Source organism: Trichoderma evansii, assembly GCF_050947405.1.
Source record: "Trichoderma evansii strain SZMC 28006 chromosome Unknown GGI43scaffold_4, whole genome shotgun sequence".
Taxonomy (NCBI): domain Eukaryota; kingdom Fungi; phylum Ascomycota; class Sordariomycetes; order Hypocreales; family Hypocreaceae; genus Trichoderma; species Trichoderma evansii.
In genome coordinates this window covers 548582-563055 of record NW_028145202.1, presented here as the reverse complement: position 1 = coordinate 563055, position 14474 = coordinate 548582, and the positions used below count along the sequence as shown (strand labels likewise).

At 48.1% G+C, this 14474-nt stretch overlaps 2 protein-coding genes across 2 annotated transcripts; one reads left to right on the top strand and one right to left on the bottom strand.

Annotated features, from left to right (window-relative positions):
- The first annotated feature begins 7295 nt into the window (after positions 1-7295).
- Positions 7296-9100, top strand: GGI43DRAFT_397709 (cytochrome-b5 reductase). Its single transcript, XM_083205144.1, has 3 exons — positions 7296-7817; positions 7914-8292; positions 8361-9100. The coding sequence occupies exons 1-3, from the start codon at positions 7773-7775 to the stop codon at positions 8927-8929; spliced, it is 993 nt and encodes a 330-aa protein (XP_083063175.1). The 5' UTR covers positions 7296-7772; the 3' UTR covers positions 8930-9100.
- Positions 9101-9340: 240 nt separating this feature from the next.
- GGI43DRAFT_397708 (M28 family metallopeptidase) lies at positions 9341-12601 on the bottom strand. The gene is made up of 5 exons (XM_083205143.1): positions 12366-12601; positions 11764-12127; positions 11124-11668; positions 9691-11069; positions 9341-9627 (listed from the first exon to the last, which is right to left on the bottom strand). Exons 1-5 carry the CDS (start codon positions 12374-12376, stop codon positions 9515-9517), a joined length of 2412 nt encoding a protein of 803 aa, XP_083063174.1. The 5' UTR covers positions 12377-12601; the 3' UTR covers positions 9341-9514.
- Positions 12602-14474: the final 1873 nt, after the last annotated feature.

Genomic DNA, 14474 nt, shown 5'->3' with positions numbered 1-14474 from the left:
AGCAGCTTCAAAGTTGCTTCTTTTTGCTGAAGCTTCCGAACCCCCCGCCCGAGGTTTGCTTGACGGGGGCCAATCCTGGCTCCAAGTTTCCTATTAGCGGCAGCCGACGTCAACGCCACAGCCCACAGAATCATTGTTGTTGGTTCTGCAACTGTGCTGTCCTCCAATCCAGACGCAGAGATTCTTCATCACTGGGGCTAGCTATGAGGCACGTAGTTGAGCCGTGATACCCAGACGCCTCTTGCTGTCAACTACATGTACTAGCAGTGAGCTACGACAGCTCTAGGGCAGAAAAAAAAAAGAGGGCTTTTTGGCGCAGCAGGTTTTATCCACCAACGAAGCGGCCTTTTCCACCGCCACAATGCATTTTGTTTCATGGCCTCTGGAAAGCATAGTTCTGCAGGCTTTTTTTAAACGCGGCGTGACGTGGAATGGCTGCTATGGGAGCCGCACCGTCCATGATGGGATACTTGAAAGCCTAATATGCGATCCAATAAGCCCGTTTGAGCAAATGATGTAACCCTGCTCGTCCGCATTTGGACATGGTAGCACAGCTCAGGCAATATGCGGCCCCCGACAGCATCTGCCTCGTAAATGCACCGGTTAGTGACAGCGAACTTGGACTCCACGAGTCAAGGCAAATGTCCAGACTGACGGTACAGGCACTCAGGCTGACAGATATCGAACCTATAGCTTTCCCCGTAGCAAAAGGCTGTGGCTGGAGAGCAGCACACAGACTACAAACAGTCTGGCTGCATGACTATAGGTTTCAGGCCTTGGTAAGGCAAATGCATTGATTAATGTAATTACCTACGTATACGCTCGTGTACATGAGTCTACCAATTAAAACCAAGCAACAAATTGCGCCTTGATGAGATTTTTTTCCTCCTCCGTGTGTATGGAGACCCAGCTACTAAGCTATTACATACTAGAAGCGAGTGGCGTTTCTCTATTTTATCCCAAGGAGGGAAATGATATTAATTAGTGAAATCCAGGATCATTTCGCTGTTGGACGCTGCCGACATTACGTTTCGGTCGAGATGGGATGAAGCCGAGCTTGTCTCCCTGGTCTCCGCCGAGCCCCAAGCATATATACATGTACATAGGTTTGTAGGTAGTGAATAGTACCACAAAGTAGCTAGCAGCAAGTAGTATCCACGACAACTTCAACAGCCCATCCTTCAAGCAGAATAAGTCGCTGAATCGCTGCGGATCATGTGCGACATCCTCTCTGGATCCACAGGGCGTCTAACGCTTGTAATACCCCCGTCGACTTTTAGAGGCGCAACAGACAACGCCGCCTTGCCCGGCTGGGTAACTGGCACGACCAACAGCACACACTCAGATGCGGGAAACGCATCAGAGGCCGCTCACCTGTTCGCCGGCTCTTCTGCCAGCAGCATCGCATGGCTAGCTAGGCTCTTCCTCCTCCGACAGGGGACGTGTGAAGCTACTAAACGTGCTCCTCCGGGTCCCACTGAGCCAAGCCCCTTCAGCAAACCTGGTTCTTTGAACGTTGGAGCTGGTGACACTGGCACTTCGGTGAACGCGCCAAGTCGTAACCAGAAAGTGGCTGTTGATGATGGCTCCTGGTGTGACCCGCGCGTCCCGTTTTTTCTGTTGCGTTGGTGTCTTCTTCCCGACGCCGGGCAGCAATATCACGCATTCGATGATGACGATTTCCATCAATGTTGCAGTGGTGATGCTGCTCTGCTGGCTCCTCCCTTGTCTGTTCATTGAGGCCATTGCGTATGTACCCGCGATGCTCTCCACTTCTCCATGGGCTCCAATCCTTTTGTCACTTCTCATGGCACTAATTCACTAATTCATCTCCTTCGGCTGAAAAGAGTCATGCCTTGCTCCTCGTCTCGGCACTCGCCCTAGGCTATCCGCCATCTAATCCCCCGGCCCCTAGACTTGACTTTTGTTCCGTGGTGCAACGATCCGGCTGCATGCATCCAAGGCGTATTTTCCCGTTCCTCTCTCTCCATCCTCCCCATGTTCTCTAGCACACAAAGGAGTCTCGATACTACACAGCAAGTTTGCGGCTCCACTGGTCGCGATCTTGCAAGGGCTTTTAGCGTGTGGATATGCATGTAAGTCAAATAGCTCTTCCGCTGGATCTTCAACTTAACGCGGCCAACACCGCCCTACAAGTAAGGGGGTAGGGCGTGTGATGTTGAACAATGAAGAAGGGTGGAGGACTACGGAAGAAAACAGCGAAACTATACGAAAATTTTGCTCAATTCTGGTGCCATCAACTTCAACATCAACACCAGGGCCTAGACTTGGCTACATGTGTGGCTGGTGGCATCTCCATCCAAAATCTCCATCCACAGCTGTAGTCCCATCCATTGCAAACAACAGTGGCACAGCTTTAAGCCCTAGAATAGCTCATATCCCATCATAGCACCGATTGCGGCTGCTGCATAGTAATAGCTCCTGACGCCTCGCAATGGTGTCCTCGAATTGCAGGGCCTGTGGGGGCTAGGCCTTGAGGTGAATCTTAGATGGAATCGCCTCCACTTTCTTTCCCTTCCTCAAGTGTTTGTTCATGTTCCCTTTCATCTCTCCACCCACAACCAAACCAATCTCTACCATCCCAACGACCCCCACCACACACCATTGATCAAAAGATGCGAAAGATTCTTCGACCACATGCCTGCTGCTTCTAGCTACATGGGTGTGGACGTCGCATACATGCATAGAGACACACACGTCTCTATGCATGCATACATACATACATACATACATACATGGACATGGACCAGGGGGGCCAAACGCGGAAGTGTTGTTGGTTCTGACTTTACTTTGAGGCGTTGCCGACCGGGTACGCCCACAACTGGGGGCCCGCGCAGACATCCTTTGGCATGGCCTTGTGCGCAAACTGCCGATGCTGCGATGCCTATTCATTCCTCCAGGTCGACCTAAGGCCAAAGGCCAAAGCTATTTCTTCTGGCCACACTGCCTCCCCCTTCTCGCGGATAGAAAAATGCCCCTTGGCGAGAGAACAGGCCAGAAGGCAGACAGATCCTCGCACTTGCCACAGAGCAGACACGACTCCAGCTAACACAGCTCGGCGGCACACCACCAACCAACGGCCGCGTATACGAGCACCTATTGGCGTCGACTAACAATCTTGTCGGCTCCCCGACCTGTTGTTCCTCCTGGGTTCGTCCTGATGTGCATCTAACGGCAGTGTACATGCGTCTGGCAAGTCCCGAAATAGAGGAAGCAAACAACCAACAACGATACATGCACATCAGTTGACGTCTTTGTGTGTGTAATCTGCCTGAAGGGTGCCTGAAGGGACTTTGTTCTTGCTCGAGGACAACACCAACCTCAGCAAACAATGCCAATTCACAGCCTCTACGCAGTCCCGAGGCTTTTATTCCACAAGTTATATAAACGACTAGCATACCTTCTCAGTCTCTCAATATCTCATCCCAAGCTTCATCCAGCTTTAGCAATCATCAGCAATATTCGACAAAAGCCTGCACATAGACCAGCTTCCTTTATTTGTTGAGACTATCCAGCTCTTCGAACGCATCATCTCTTAGAGTCCAAGGCGCTTATACCAAAGCCTCAAACGCCTAAAACTCTCTCACCAAAGCTGCCAAAGAGCGCAACTTTGTATGCACGAGCCATCCTAATTCAACTCGCAAATAGAGCAGAAGATATACTAACACAATATCTCTCTAGCGAGCCAACTCTCTCAGGGTTCAATCTCCGGTAGACCCTTCTCCTTCTATCTCTTGCAGATAGCTTCTATCCTACAGCTTCCTAGCTCTATCCCGCATAGCACCCTTCCGATACAATCAATATGTGCGTCTGGGTCGTTCGACAACACTACACCTACTGTGGCTGCGTAGTTACAGAGAGTGAACGCAAACCCACTTGCGGCTGCTCTAAGGTTGTAGATCAGGGAACTCAAACATGGGAGGGTTACTGCGGGCGCTCTGTGTGCCCCCGTCCAGGCCGTTGAGATTTTTTCCAAGAAAAACAAAAAAGTCTCACACTGAGCGCAAACCTCGAGGCCTGCTGTACACAACATTCTCACCATTTTTTCATCATTTTTTCTTCATCATTTTTTCTTTTTCTTCTTTCGTCTTCTTTTTCTTCTCTTCTCTTCTTACTTTATTTCTCTTTCTTTACTTTCCTTACTACCCTTTTATATTATAGACAAAATCCAGGGAGTCCTAGCGATTGGCTTAGGATCTTACCCTCGATGCTGAATTAATCTCTCGCAAGAGGATTGTTCACGATATTTCTTTTTACCCTTTTCTTTTCTAGCCGTCATTATGTTACACCTCTTGTTGTTTTTATTTTTCATCATTTTCTTTTACGATCATGCTCTCATCCCTTTTTTCTTTTCTCTTTTCTTCTTTTCTTTCATTTTCATTTTCTATCCCTCTCTTCCCTTTTCCTACTACTCTTTTCATATGATCTGGATCATGAGGAGGAAGCAAGCGACTCTTTGGTTAGTTGTATGATAGCGCATGTACATAGTCATTGGAGTATGGTGCAATGCTTGATGTGGTGGATTTGCAAGGAGGCTTTCCTATTTCCTATAGCTTCAGCCCTTCTACATGTATACCACATAGCTATAGCATCATACCAATTCTAACAGCGGTGTCCTTTTTACTCTAATTTTCCACTTTCCGCCTAACTGGCTGTTTTGCCGTCATCGGTTGTCTGTATTGTCTGCCTCGTGAAGAATGTAGTCGAATTTTGGTCGCGATTGGCCGGCTAACACAGCCAGGCCGCATATGCGGCCGCAGACCCCATCCGACCCCTTTCTAAGCTAATTTCACAGCCCCCAATACCTGGAACTGGATTTCCCATAATTTAATCCTTCTGCCCTATGCCTATTGTTTGATACATCTGTCGCGTGGTCTCATAGGCTGGTCACCATAGGCGTGTTAGTATATCTTAGGCTTTCGCGCAGATTGCAGCTACGCGTGCTCACAGAATAGTAGCCAATGATGCGACCGCTTTTCTTATAGTGGCCTCCATTTTGGGTAGGTCATAATATGACGACCAGGGATAAACGCAATGTCAGCAACGGTTGGTGTTGGCTAAGCCATGGGAGAAAAGTCCCCCTGGTGGCTTTGACTATGTGAGGAGAGCTGTTGGGTCGTCGTGTCGCAAGTGCGGCGAATTTGTACCTAGGAGAAAGTGTAAATATAGGATTCAGAAGGAATACCGAGTTTCATAACTTTTCAATTGGGCTGATTGATATAATACAAGTTATGCGCATTGAATATAGCCGGTGCTGAGAATGAGGCATCGCAGGAATATCTGGCCCACTCGTCGCAGCCTTACTAGCACCCATGTAAGCATTCACGCATCTCGAGTAAGTCATGTGATCTTAGCAAGCGATAGTATGAGTAATTTATGAAGAAGGAGAGACGAATACACATAGTCCCCGTCTAAAATGCCCAAAATGTGCCAATACGCTCGCGGCAGTCAATATGCAGTATAAGATATTAACTTATTGCTATTTCTACTTCTCCTCTGTCTCTTCTTTACTTGTCTTGGCATTATTAACTCAGTAGATATTATACCTACTTTGGTTGTCTAGCCTTTAACCGGCAACGTTTGCGCTGTGTGGTAAAATCTGATCCTCTTCTTTTAGCCGGCAATTTTATATGGGAGATTGCGTTAGGATTACAAAGCAACTTGGTATAAGTTCTCTTCTCAGCCTGTAAGTGACATCATAGTAACAGTATGTTATCGTAGAATTGAATTATGTTATTGTCATAGTTAACCTTACGCTGATCGCCGCAATCCCATATCGTATATGTTCTAGCGTACAAATATATCCTCTGCAGCACGGCCCATTTACGCCCTACACATCGACCAATATTCCAGCTCGGCCCCAAATGCCAAGGCACATTTTCATAGCTTTCCCGCCCGTTTTTCTTGGCAAGACAAGGTCAAGTCTGCGGGCCAGGGCGGAAGAGCGGGAGGAACGTTGCATGGACACGGCTGGCTAGCTGCCGTGGGGAAGTTTAAACGGTTAAAGAGCACGGGCCAGACGCGGAAACATACGAGGGGATATGGGAAGGGGAAACACTTTGAGAGTCTGATAGCTGAGTTCATCAAATATTTATGTAAGAGAGCGATATTGTAAAAATGAGATGTAGCATGGGGATTGTGTGAAGCATTTGCATTTCATTGCGCTAAAAAAAGTATAAATAGTTAAATATGTAGCTTAAAACGATGACAATTATACTCTATTGATGCGGCGTTCTTGCGTAACGAATACGAGGGCGCGACTGTACACACATATAATAGTCTCACAAATTATGCCTTATTGCTATAAGTGTTCATGAGAACATCTTTAAGAGCCAGTATAGAAATTGTTTTGTGATATTGGATTAAGATAACAAAAATTGTGAAAAGGTTTGATAAATTCCCTCAGTAGCGATGTTAACAGTGAGGAGCTTGAATTTCCTTCTGCGCAGCATATTAGAGCAGGACGAAACGAGGATAACTAAACTAATAACTGTTAGTGATAAAAGATTATTATTAGTAATATATCGCGTAAGAATATATATACATAGCTTAGCTCATCAATAGAACGGTTAACGCTGCCATGCTGTGGCCGTATATCTCTACCCGTCCTGCATGTGCGTTTGTCTTTCCTCGTGAAATCAACGAATACTTGTAATATTAGCGGTCTATTATTCAATCTCTAACTCAAATAAGTATTTTTCTCATCTATGGCTTTCATAGCTATGATGGTAAATTGCTCTGCAGCTACTTGGATGACGATGGTTTATTCTTCCGCTGCTATTGAGATTTGATCAAACAGAGGCAACAGCAGAGGTATCCAACGTTGAAGGAACTCTTCTCAAGAACAGTTACTCAACTCATAACTCATACAATGTATTGAACTTCAAAATTTCGTAAATATCGACCTGATTCCCTGCAATTTCTCCTCTGCCCCAGCGACGCTCTGCCGGGTCTTTCCTTTGCACAGCTTCTCCATCGTCCAAAGAATACCTACGCAGCTGCCAATACCAAAATTCTAGACATTCAGGCTTAATAGGCTAACTATAATATTCCATTATTACCGCGAATATGATCCTCTGATAGATTTGTATTAAATCATGTTGATACATATTATCGCTCATATACCCCTCCATACATGTATCTTTCACGATAAAGTGGTGTATTAGGAGACACACTTGACTCTCATAAACGCGCGATGAGAATAATGGCATAAAATAACGATGAATTAAATTCATTCAGCAGTATTTATCTATGAGCTGATTGAATATTGAGCTTGCTAAACGTCTCTATGATTGAGTATTTGCAGTCCTCCAATACCCATGGCTATATAAGCAGAATCTTTTCAAAATTACCCCGCAGTGATCACCACAGAGTTGAGACAGTTTTAATGTGTATACAGCAGGGGTATTTCGAATTGCAAAATCCTGATATCTAGTATTACTGAGCATATTACGACAATTCGGAGCATTATTACCAATCTACTCCGTAGCGCTGCAGTAAATCCGACTGTGGAAGAATGCTCCAGAGGCGATCTGGACAGTAAAAGTGGACAACGGCAACCGGCCAATCACGTGGCGGATGCCGTCATTCATCGACAAAAGCTCGGAAATCACTGAGCGCCGAATGCGCGCTGACGGAGATTTTGGCTATCTGTAAGGCTCTTTATCTCCAGAGTCCCAAACTACAACTTTCTGGGACCAATTCCTCTCCACAAACCTTCAATTGCGGCTAGGAGTTCCCCAAAAGACAAAATGTTTGCCAGATCAGCCTTCCGTGCGGCTCAGCCGCTGAAAATGGTATGTCAAAAGTGCTAAACAGCCAATTAGGCTCCGGCCCAGCGAAATGCAAAATAACGCCGCGGACGAGCTAATTCTAATTCGATCTTCCTCCAGCATGCGCGCCGCTATGCCACCGAATCTGGCGCTGCGGGCAGCTCCAATGCTCTCCTCTACGGCGCTGGCGCAGTCGGCGTCCTCGGTGCTGGATACTACTTCCTGAGCGGCTCTTCTGCCAGCAAGGCTGAGGACAAGGTCAAGGAAGCCATTGGCGTCGCTCCCAAGGCGGCTCTTACTGGCGGCGACCAGGGCTGGGTGTCCCTGAAACTCTCAGAGTCGGAAGATGTGAACCACAACACCAAGAGACTTCGATTCGAGCTCCCCGAGAAGGACCAGGTCTCTGGCCTGCACATTGCCAGCGCCATCCTCACCAAGTTCAAGGGCCCCAACGATGAGAAGGCCACTCTCCGACCTTATACCCCCATCAGCGACGAAGGTGAGATAGGTTATGGCATTTATACGTTTATGCAAGAGGGATTGGCTGACAGTGATGTTGCTATCTAGACGAGAGGGGTTTCCTTGACCTCCTGGTGAAGAAGTATCCCAACGGCCCCATGAGCACCCACATCCACGATCTCAAGGTCGGCGAGTCTCTTGCCATCAAGGGACCCCTTCCCAAGTACTCCTGGTCCGAGAACAAGCACGACCACATCGCCCTCATCGCCGGTGGCACTGGTATCACCCCCATGTACCAGCTTGTCCGCGCCATCTTCAAGAACCCCAACGACAAGACCAAGGTCACCCTCGTCTTCGGAAACGTCACCAAGGAGGATATCCTGCTGAAGAGCAAGTTCGACGAACTCGAGAACACATACCCCCAGCGCTTCCGCGCATTCTACGTCCTGGACAAGCCTCCCAAGGACTGGGTCGGCGGCGGCGGCTTCATCACCAAGGAGCTGCTGAAGCAGGTCCTCCCCGAGCCCAAGAGCGACAACATCAAGCTTTTCGTCTGCGGCCCCCCTGGATTGATGAAGGCTATTTCTGGCCCCAAGGTTAGCCCCAAGGATCAGGGCGAGGTTTCCGGAGTTCTGAAGGAGCTTGGCTACACCACTGAGCAGGTTTACAAGTTCTAAACTATATATGGATTGGCAAATATAGAGCCTAGAGAAAGACTTTGTATGATAAACTGAAAAATGGCATAGATTAGCCTGCCATTGGTAGAAAATAGAGTCTCGGCAGCTAAGAAACAGGCATATGTAAACTATATATTTGGTAGCCGAAATGAAACAGAACAAGTCTCACTATAACTTTGTCTCAACTCGATCTCTAGCATCCAGAAGATCGAATCGTTTTGTATTTTCACATCTCCTCTTTAGTGTCACCATCTTGGGCCTCTTTATTTGCTCGATATTGGCCAATATTTTGGCTGAGTTAGATTTTCATGTTTTGTGCCGTAAGTTATCGCCTCTACACTAGGCAAACATCTCTCTTATTCTGCCTTCCTCACATACTTGAATGTACATCTTTGAAATGGGTCTACTGAGTGATCATATAGATAGTGATATATTGAAAAGACTATCGACAATTGTTGATTCATGATATATTCTGTGCCATAGATGATATTACTTCAATTTGCTGTCTATTCTTTCCAAGTGGCGGTAATATAAAAACAAAGATAGATCCAACAAAACGAGAAGCAAATAAGTAGGAGCCAGAAGTTAGTGAATGCTCTCGGTAGCTGCCTCAACGGCGTGGTTAATAATACCAGCCCACTTCAAACCATTGCTGTAGTTCTTGGCATCAATGCTCTCAACCAGGCCGGGATACACAGCTGCACAGAAAATATTAATATCAGGTTAACATAAGTACATAAGGGACCAAGAAAGAAACTTACCGCCCGCATATCCGGTCCACAGACCTGGAGCAAACACAATATGCTTAAACCAGCTGCGGTTATCGAGACCTCCCTCAAAGAGGAAGTGTCTCTCAATAAACTTGTACTGTCTGTTCACTGTGGCGATAGTATATCCTAGCTTAGCCTTTTCGACAATGTTCCACCATGGAATGCCATTCTCGAGCTTGTCTCTTGCCCAGTCAGCCTTTCCATCAAGCTTGATAGCCTTGTCTCTAAATTCAGAGATTGAGTGTCGGATCTTCTTCAGGCTTTCTTCAAAGGCATCTTGGCTTCCAATCACTTCTTCCGATGTGACGCTGCCTCTGATGGCAAAGATTTCAGCTTCCGTGGCAAGTTCGGTATCCACAGACTGAAACTTCGACTCGACTTTGTCGAGATAGCTATCAAGCGCATCTGCATACTCGGTGGCTCCAAATGGAATGATGATTACATCAGTAAGCTCTCCAATGAGTATACCCAGAACTTGTGCCATAGTCCTGTGGTAAACAAAGCCTGGGTCGGCATATTCGCTCATCCAGTGGAAGCTGTCGTAGTTGCTGTGATAATGATAAACAGGACCACTGCCGTTACCACCAAATCCAATGTCGACACTGGGAATACCGGCGTAGTCCTGGAAGGCAGTGAAATCGCTTCCACTACCCATTGTGCTGATTTTCCCATCCCAAACATCTCCTACAGTCTGGCCTTTGACGGACTGATCCGGTGATGGGACAAGATGTGTTGCATCCCGAAGAACTTGGTTCAACAATGGCGCGGCAGAAGCAGAAAAGTGTGGTCCAGAGGCACCACCATCGACATTGATATATGCCACGTTGGCTTCAGAAAGCCATGGAAGGTATTCCTCAACCCACTCCGTGCTTCCAACCAGACCATACTCCTCTCCGTCCCAGCTAGCGAAGACAATGGTTCGAATAGGCTTCCAGCCTGCTTCCAGGGCCTTGCCAATACTGCGGATCGCTTCATTCAGGACTGCCGAGCCGCTGTTGGGATCAGATGCACCGCCGACAATCCAAGCGTCTCTGTGGTTACCAATGACAACAACTTCGTTTGGAATTGTGCCATTGATGATGCCGATGACATCCCATTGAGGTGTGGTAACATACTCTTGTTCGTTGAAAAGGTTAATGACAACATCGTCAGGCGAAGGGCCGATGTTGTACTTGACACCCTTATATCCCAAGCCGAGATTCTTATTCCAATATTTGTTTAGATCACTAGCTTTAGGGCCATGGCCATTGAGGGCCTTGAGTAGAGGGAGAGCATCAGCATATGAGATGGGAATAGAGGGAATCGATGGAGTTGTTTCATCAGCCGGTGCGCGAGGGACGCCAGGCTTCGAAGGATAACCAGGTGTTGTTCTGTCATCAGAATTAATGCAAATAAGCCAAGTAGAAGAAATCAGAAATACTCACGGGTCGCCAGGACGCGAGCTTAAAAACTGGACACTTCCACGCTGCACGCTGCTGGGGTTTCGTGCTGGTCCCTCAGGATAGGCGGCGTAACCGTTTTCTTCGGTAATTTCACCATCATCGCCCGGGTCGCTATATATCAGGACCCCAACAGCGCCAAGCTCCTGGGCACGCTTAACTTTGAGGCCTCTGAAGATTCCTCCATATCTGGCGATGACAATCTTTCCGTTGAAGTCGATACCGGCATCAACCAAATCCGCGTAATCTTGGTATGTTCCGTAATTGACGTAGACAAATGAACCAGTAACATTTCCGCTGGCAGAGTAACCGTGGAAAGTTGGAATCTTGTCCTCGGCAGAAGTGGTAGGGTCCTCCTCAAGAACATCCTCAACTAGGGATGCCTTGAACGCGACATCCCAGGTTTTGGTGTCGCTCGATTTCTCTAGCAAAGAGACGCTGTGATCCGAGGGGTAGTTGATGTAGACATCATAAGCGACGATGCTAGACTTGATGCCCCATTCCTCCCATCTCTCTTTAGTCCACTCAGCCTGGAAGTGCAGGTTTTAGTATTTGTTGCGTTGTATATCGCCATCATTTGCAGACATGTATGAGGAATGAGTATCATTGAATTTAGTTGACTTGCCTGTGAATAGTTTTTACCAGCAAGGTGAGCTCCAGCGGTATAATAGCGGCTCCATTCTTCAGCTTTCTCTGAAGAGGGCGTGTCGAGCAAGATCTTTTGCAGCGCCTCGTGAGACAGGCGCTTGCCCTTGTGGCCGTGATGGCCGTGATGTGGGTGACGGTGGCGGTGGTCTTGCCAAGAGGGCCAGATGTACAGGGCGTGAAGAAGGAATGTCGCAAAGCCGCAGAGGAGCACGCTGGCGCATGCAATGGTGCAGAAGCGGCGAGCTGTGTTGTGAGGATATCGCCTGCGCGGTGCCCCGACGCGCACTGTTTGGATTAACGGAGTCGACTCGTTAGCCATTTTTTCAGGCTCGGTCGATGATCTTGTGAAGCATCAGAGTTAGTATGTAGTAATTAAGTCTTCCTTGAATAATGAGCTGTTGATTCTTTTTTGACTGTTTCCTAATCTTCACAATTGAGGCGCGGGGCAGGTGTTGCGTAAGTCTTCGCTTTGATTCGCTACGCCACATCAAATCGACCTTGGGTGGGTGTGAAGCTGTGGCGAGGCAGGATTGCTACAGTGCAGGGGAAACGCAGGACGCGATCTAAGACAGCACTTACGCCTTGCCCATGATGGGAATCAAAATTGCAGTCTGGAGCTCAGCCCAGACGTCATCTGCAGAATAGGAAGATGGAAAGAAGAGAAGGAGGAGGAAAAGAAGAAAGGAAGAAAGAAATGCATTACTCCGAAGCCGAGTTGCGCATCCATGATCCGCGCCCTGATTATTACAAAGCTGCTGCCAAGCTGCCTACTAATGGGATATTGCCTAATACATACATTCTACATGCAAATAGTCATCTTGCAATACTCGTAGGCCTATCAAAATACTGCTGGAGCCCTTTTGCCTATCTTATCGCCATATCGACGCAAAGGTTCCTGAGAGCACGCAACGACGTCACGCTATTGCGAGGCGCTATGAGCTCTTTGGCTCTCCTGCCTGATTGCGCTGCACGCGAGAGGAGCGAAATGTGGGGAGCTCTTCTTTTCCTTTAGGTAAAACGCAAGGGGAAGAAGCGATCCAGCCGCCCCAGGAAACAATTTTTGCGTACTAAAACCTCTACAGCCACGCGGGGATAAGATGGTGGCCGTATGGGGCAAGATATATCTAATGTGTGCATGTCTTCTGAGCAGAGCAGACTGATAAAACTCCGGATGAGGGCTTCTTTCTATGACTGGGGACTTTGTAGGCTATGGCGTGAAGCTTAACAAATCATATAAATACCAAACCGGTACTGATAGTTTCTTCAACAGCCTCAAGAAAGGAAAGGCGTCGCCACCTACGCAGTTCACAGCTCATGTACATACCGAGTACTGATAATAATATAGCTTCAAGGGAATGCGACGGGCATACTGCGATGGCTAGTCCCAGTTCTTACACTTTCTGTCTCATATCACAATCACTCATCCAACACACCGAGGCAGCATCACATTCAGCCGTTCTACCAGCCGACCAGCAGCCAAGAAGCATATCCAGTACAGTATAGAGCAGGGCCCTTGTCCCGCTCCCTGGGCATGAAAAGCGGCGACTAGCACCAACGCCGTATTTAGCGGCCCATGGCCAAGCGAAACCCATCATGAATTCAACCACCCCCGGTCAGCTCAACTCCGCCAAAAGACTCCAGCGACGGTGTTGCTGAAACAGGCAACGCGGGCCATTAATTCGCTCGGTGACGGGCACGCGGGGCAGCAGACTCGCAGCACCTCTTCCGGGGAGCATGATTGTGTTGTCCCCGCCGCAGGCTCTGCTTGCTCGTGCCGTGCCAGGTCAGGACCCTTGAGAGCTGCAAAGAGTCGGTCTGCCAGTATGTGTGTAGCATTACAAGCAGTAGCATGTATTTTCAGCCATTCCCTCAGCTCTCAACTGGGACATAGCGCCCACACACCACCTTTTTATCGCGGCTACCGCTCGGGGACGATCTCCGCTGTCGGACGCATTCGAATGTCATGGGACTCTATCGTTCATCACAAAAGTGACAGGATCAGAAATATCAAAAGACGAGGTCAGCTTTCATGGCTGCCTCTTCGTTTTTGTAAAAAGCTGCGTAGGATCGCGGGCCTGCGATCGTCGGATTGGCCTGGCCGGCTCTGTTTCCCCTCCAATCAGTGCCTCTGCCGCCCTCCGTTGCAGGAAAGATGAAATGCATCTCGGCTCGCCTGCAGCACGGAATCGGAGCCGAGCGAGAGGGTCTAGTATGTAATACAGTATGGCCTAGCATCTAAGTCGCGGAGTTTTTTATTCAATCATCACTCTCTCTCTCTCATGCACGACTTGCTATCCCTCGTAGATCTTCCCTGGCAGCGCAAGCATCTTGTATACGAAATAAAATATATGCAAGGGGTCGCTCAAGTAAATCGGCAGGCGAAGTCATCGTCTTCTGTCCACCCCTCCCTCCAACATACATGCACAAAATCATTTTGGCTAGGGATCGATTCGGTCGTGGCGTTTCCGAGGCGCCTAGTGGCTGGCTCCGAAGCCGAAGCTGGATTTACCATTACCATCCTTGGTCGTATTCAACCACCCGCAGGGCGTTTTTGTTCCTGCTAGTGCATCGGCCGCCTGTGCAGATGACTTGACTAGCCAGGGTGGGACCGATGATATTATCCTGGGCGCTTTAGAGGCTAAGACGCTCCCGGGGGTGGTGTCGTTGACAAACTTTCTCGCCGCCAAT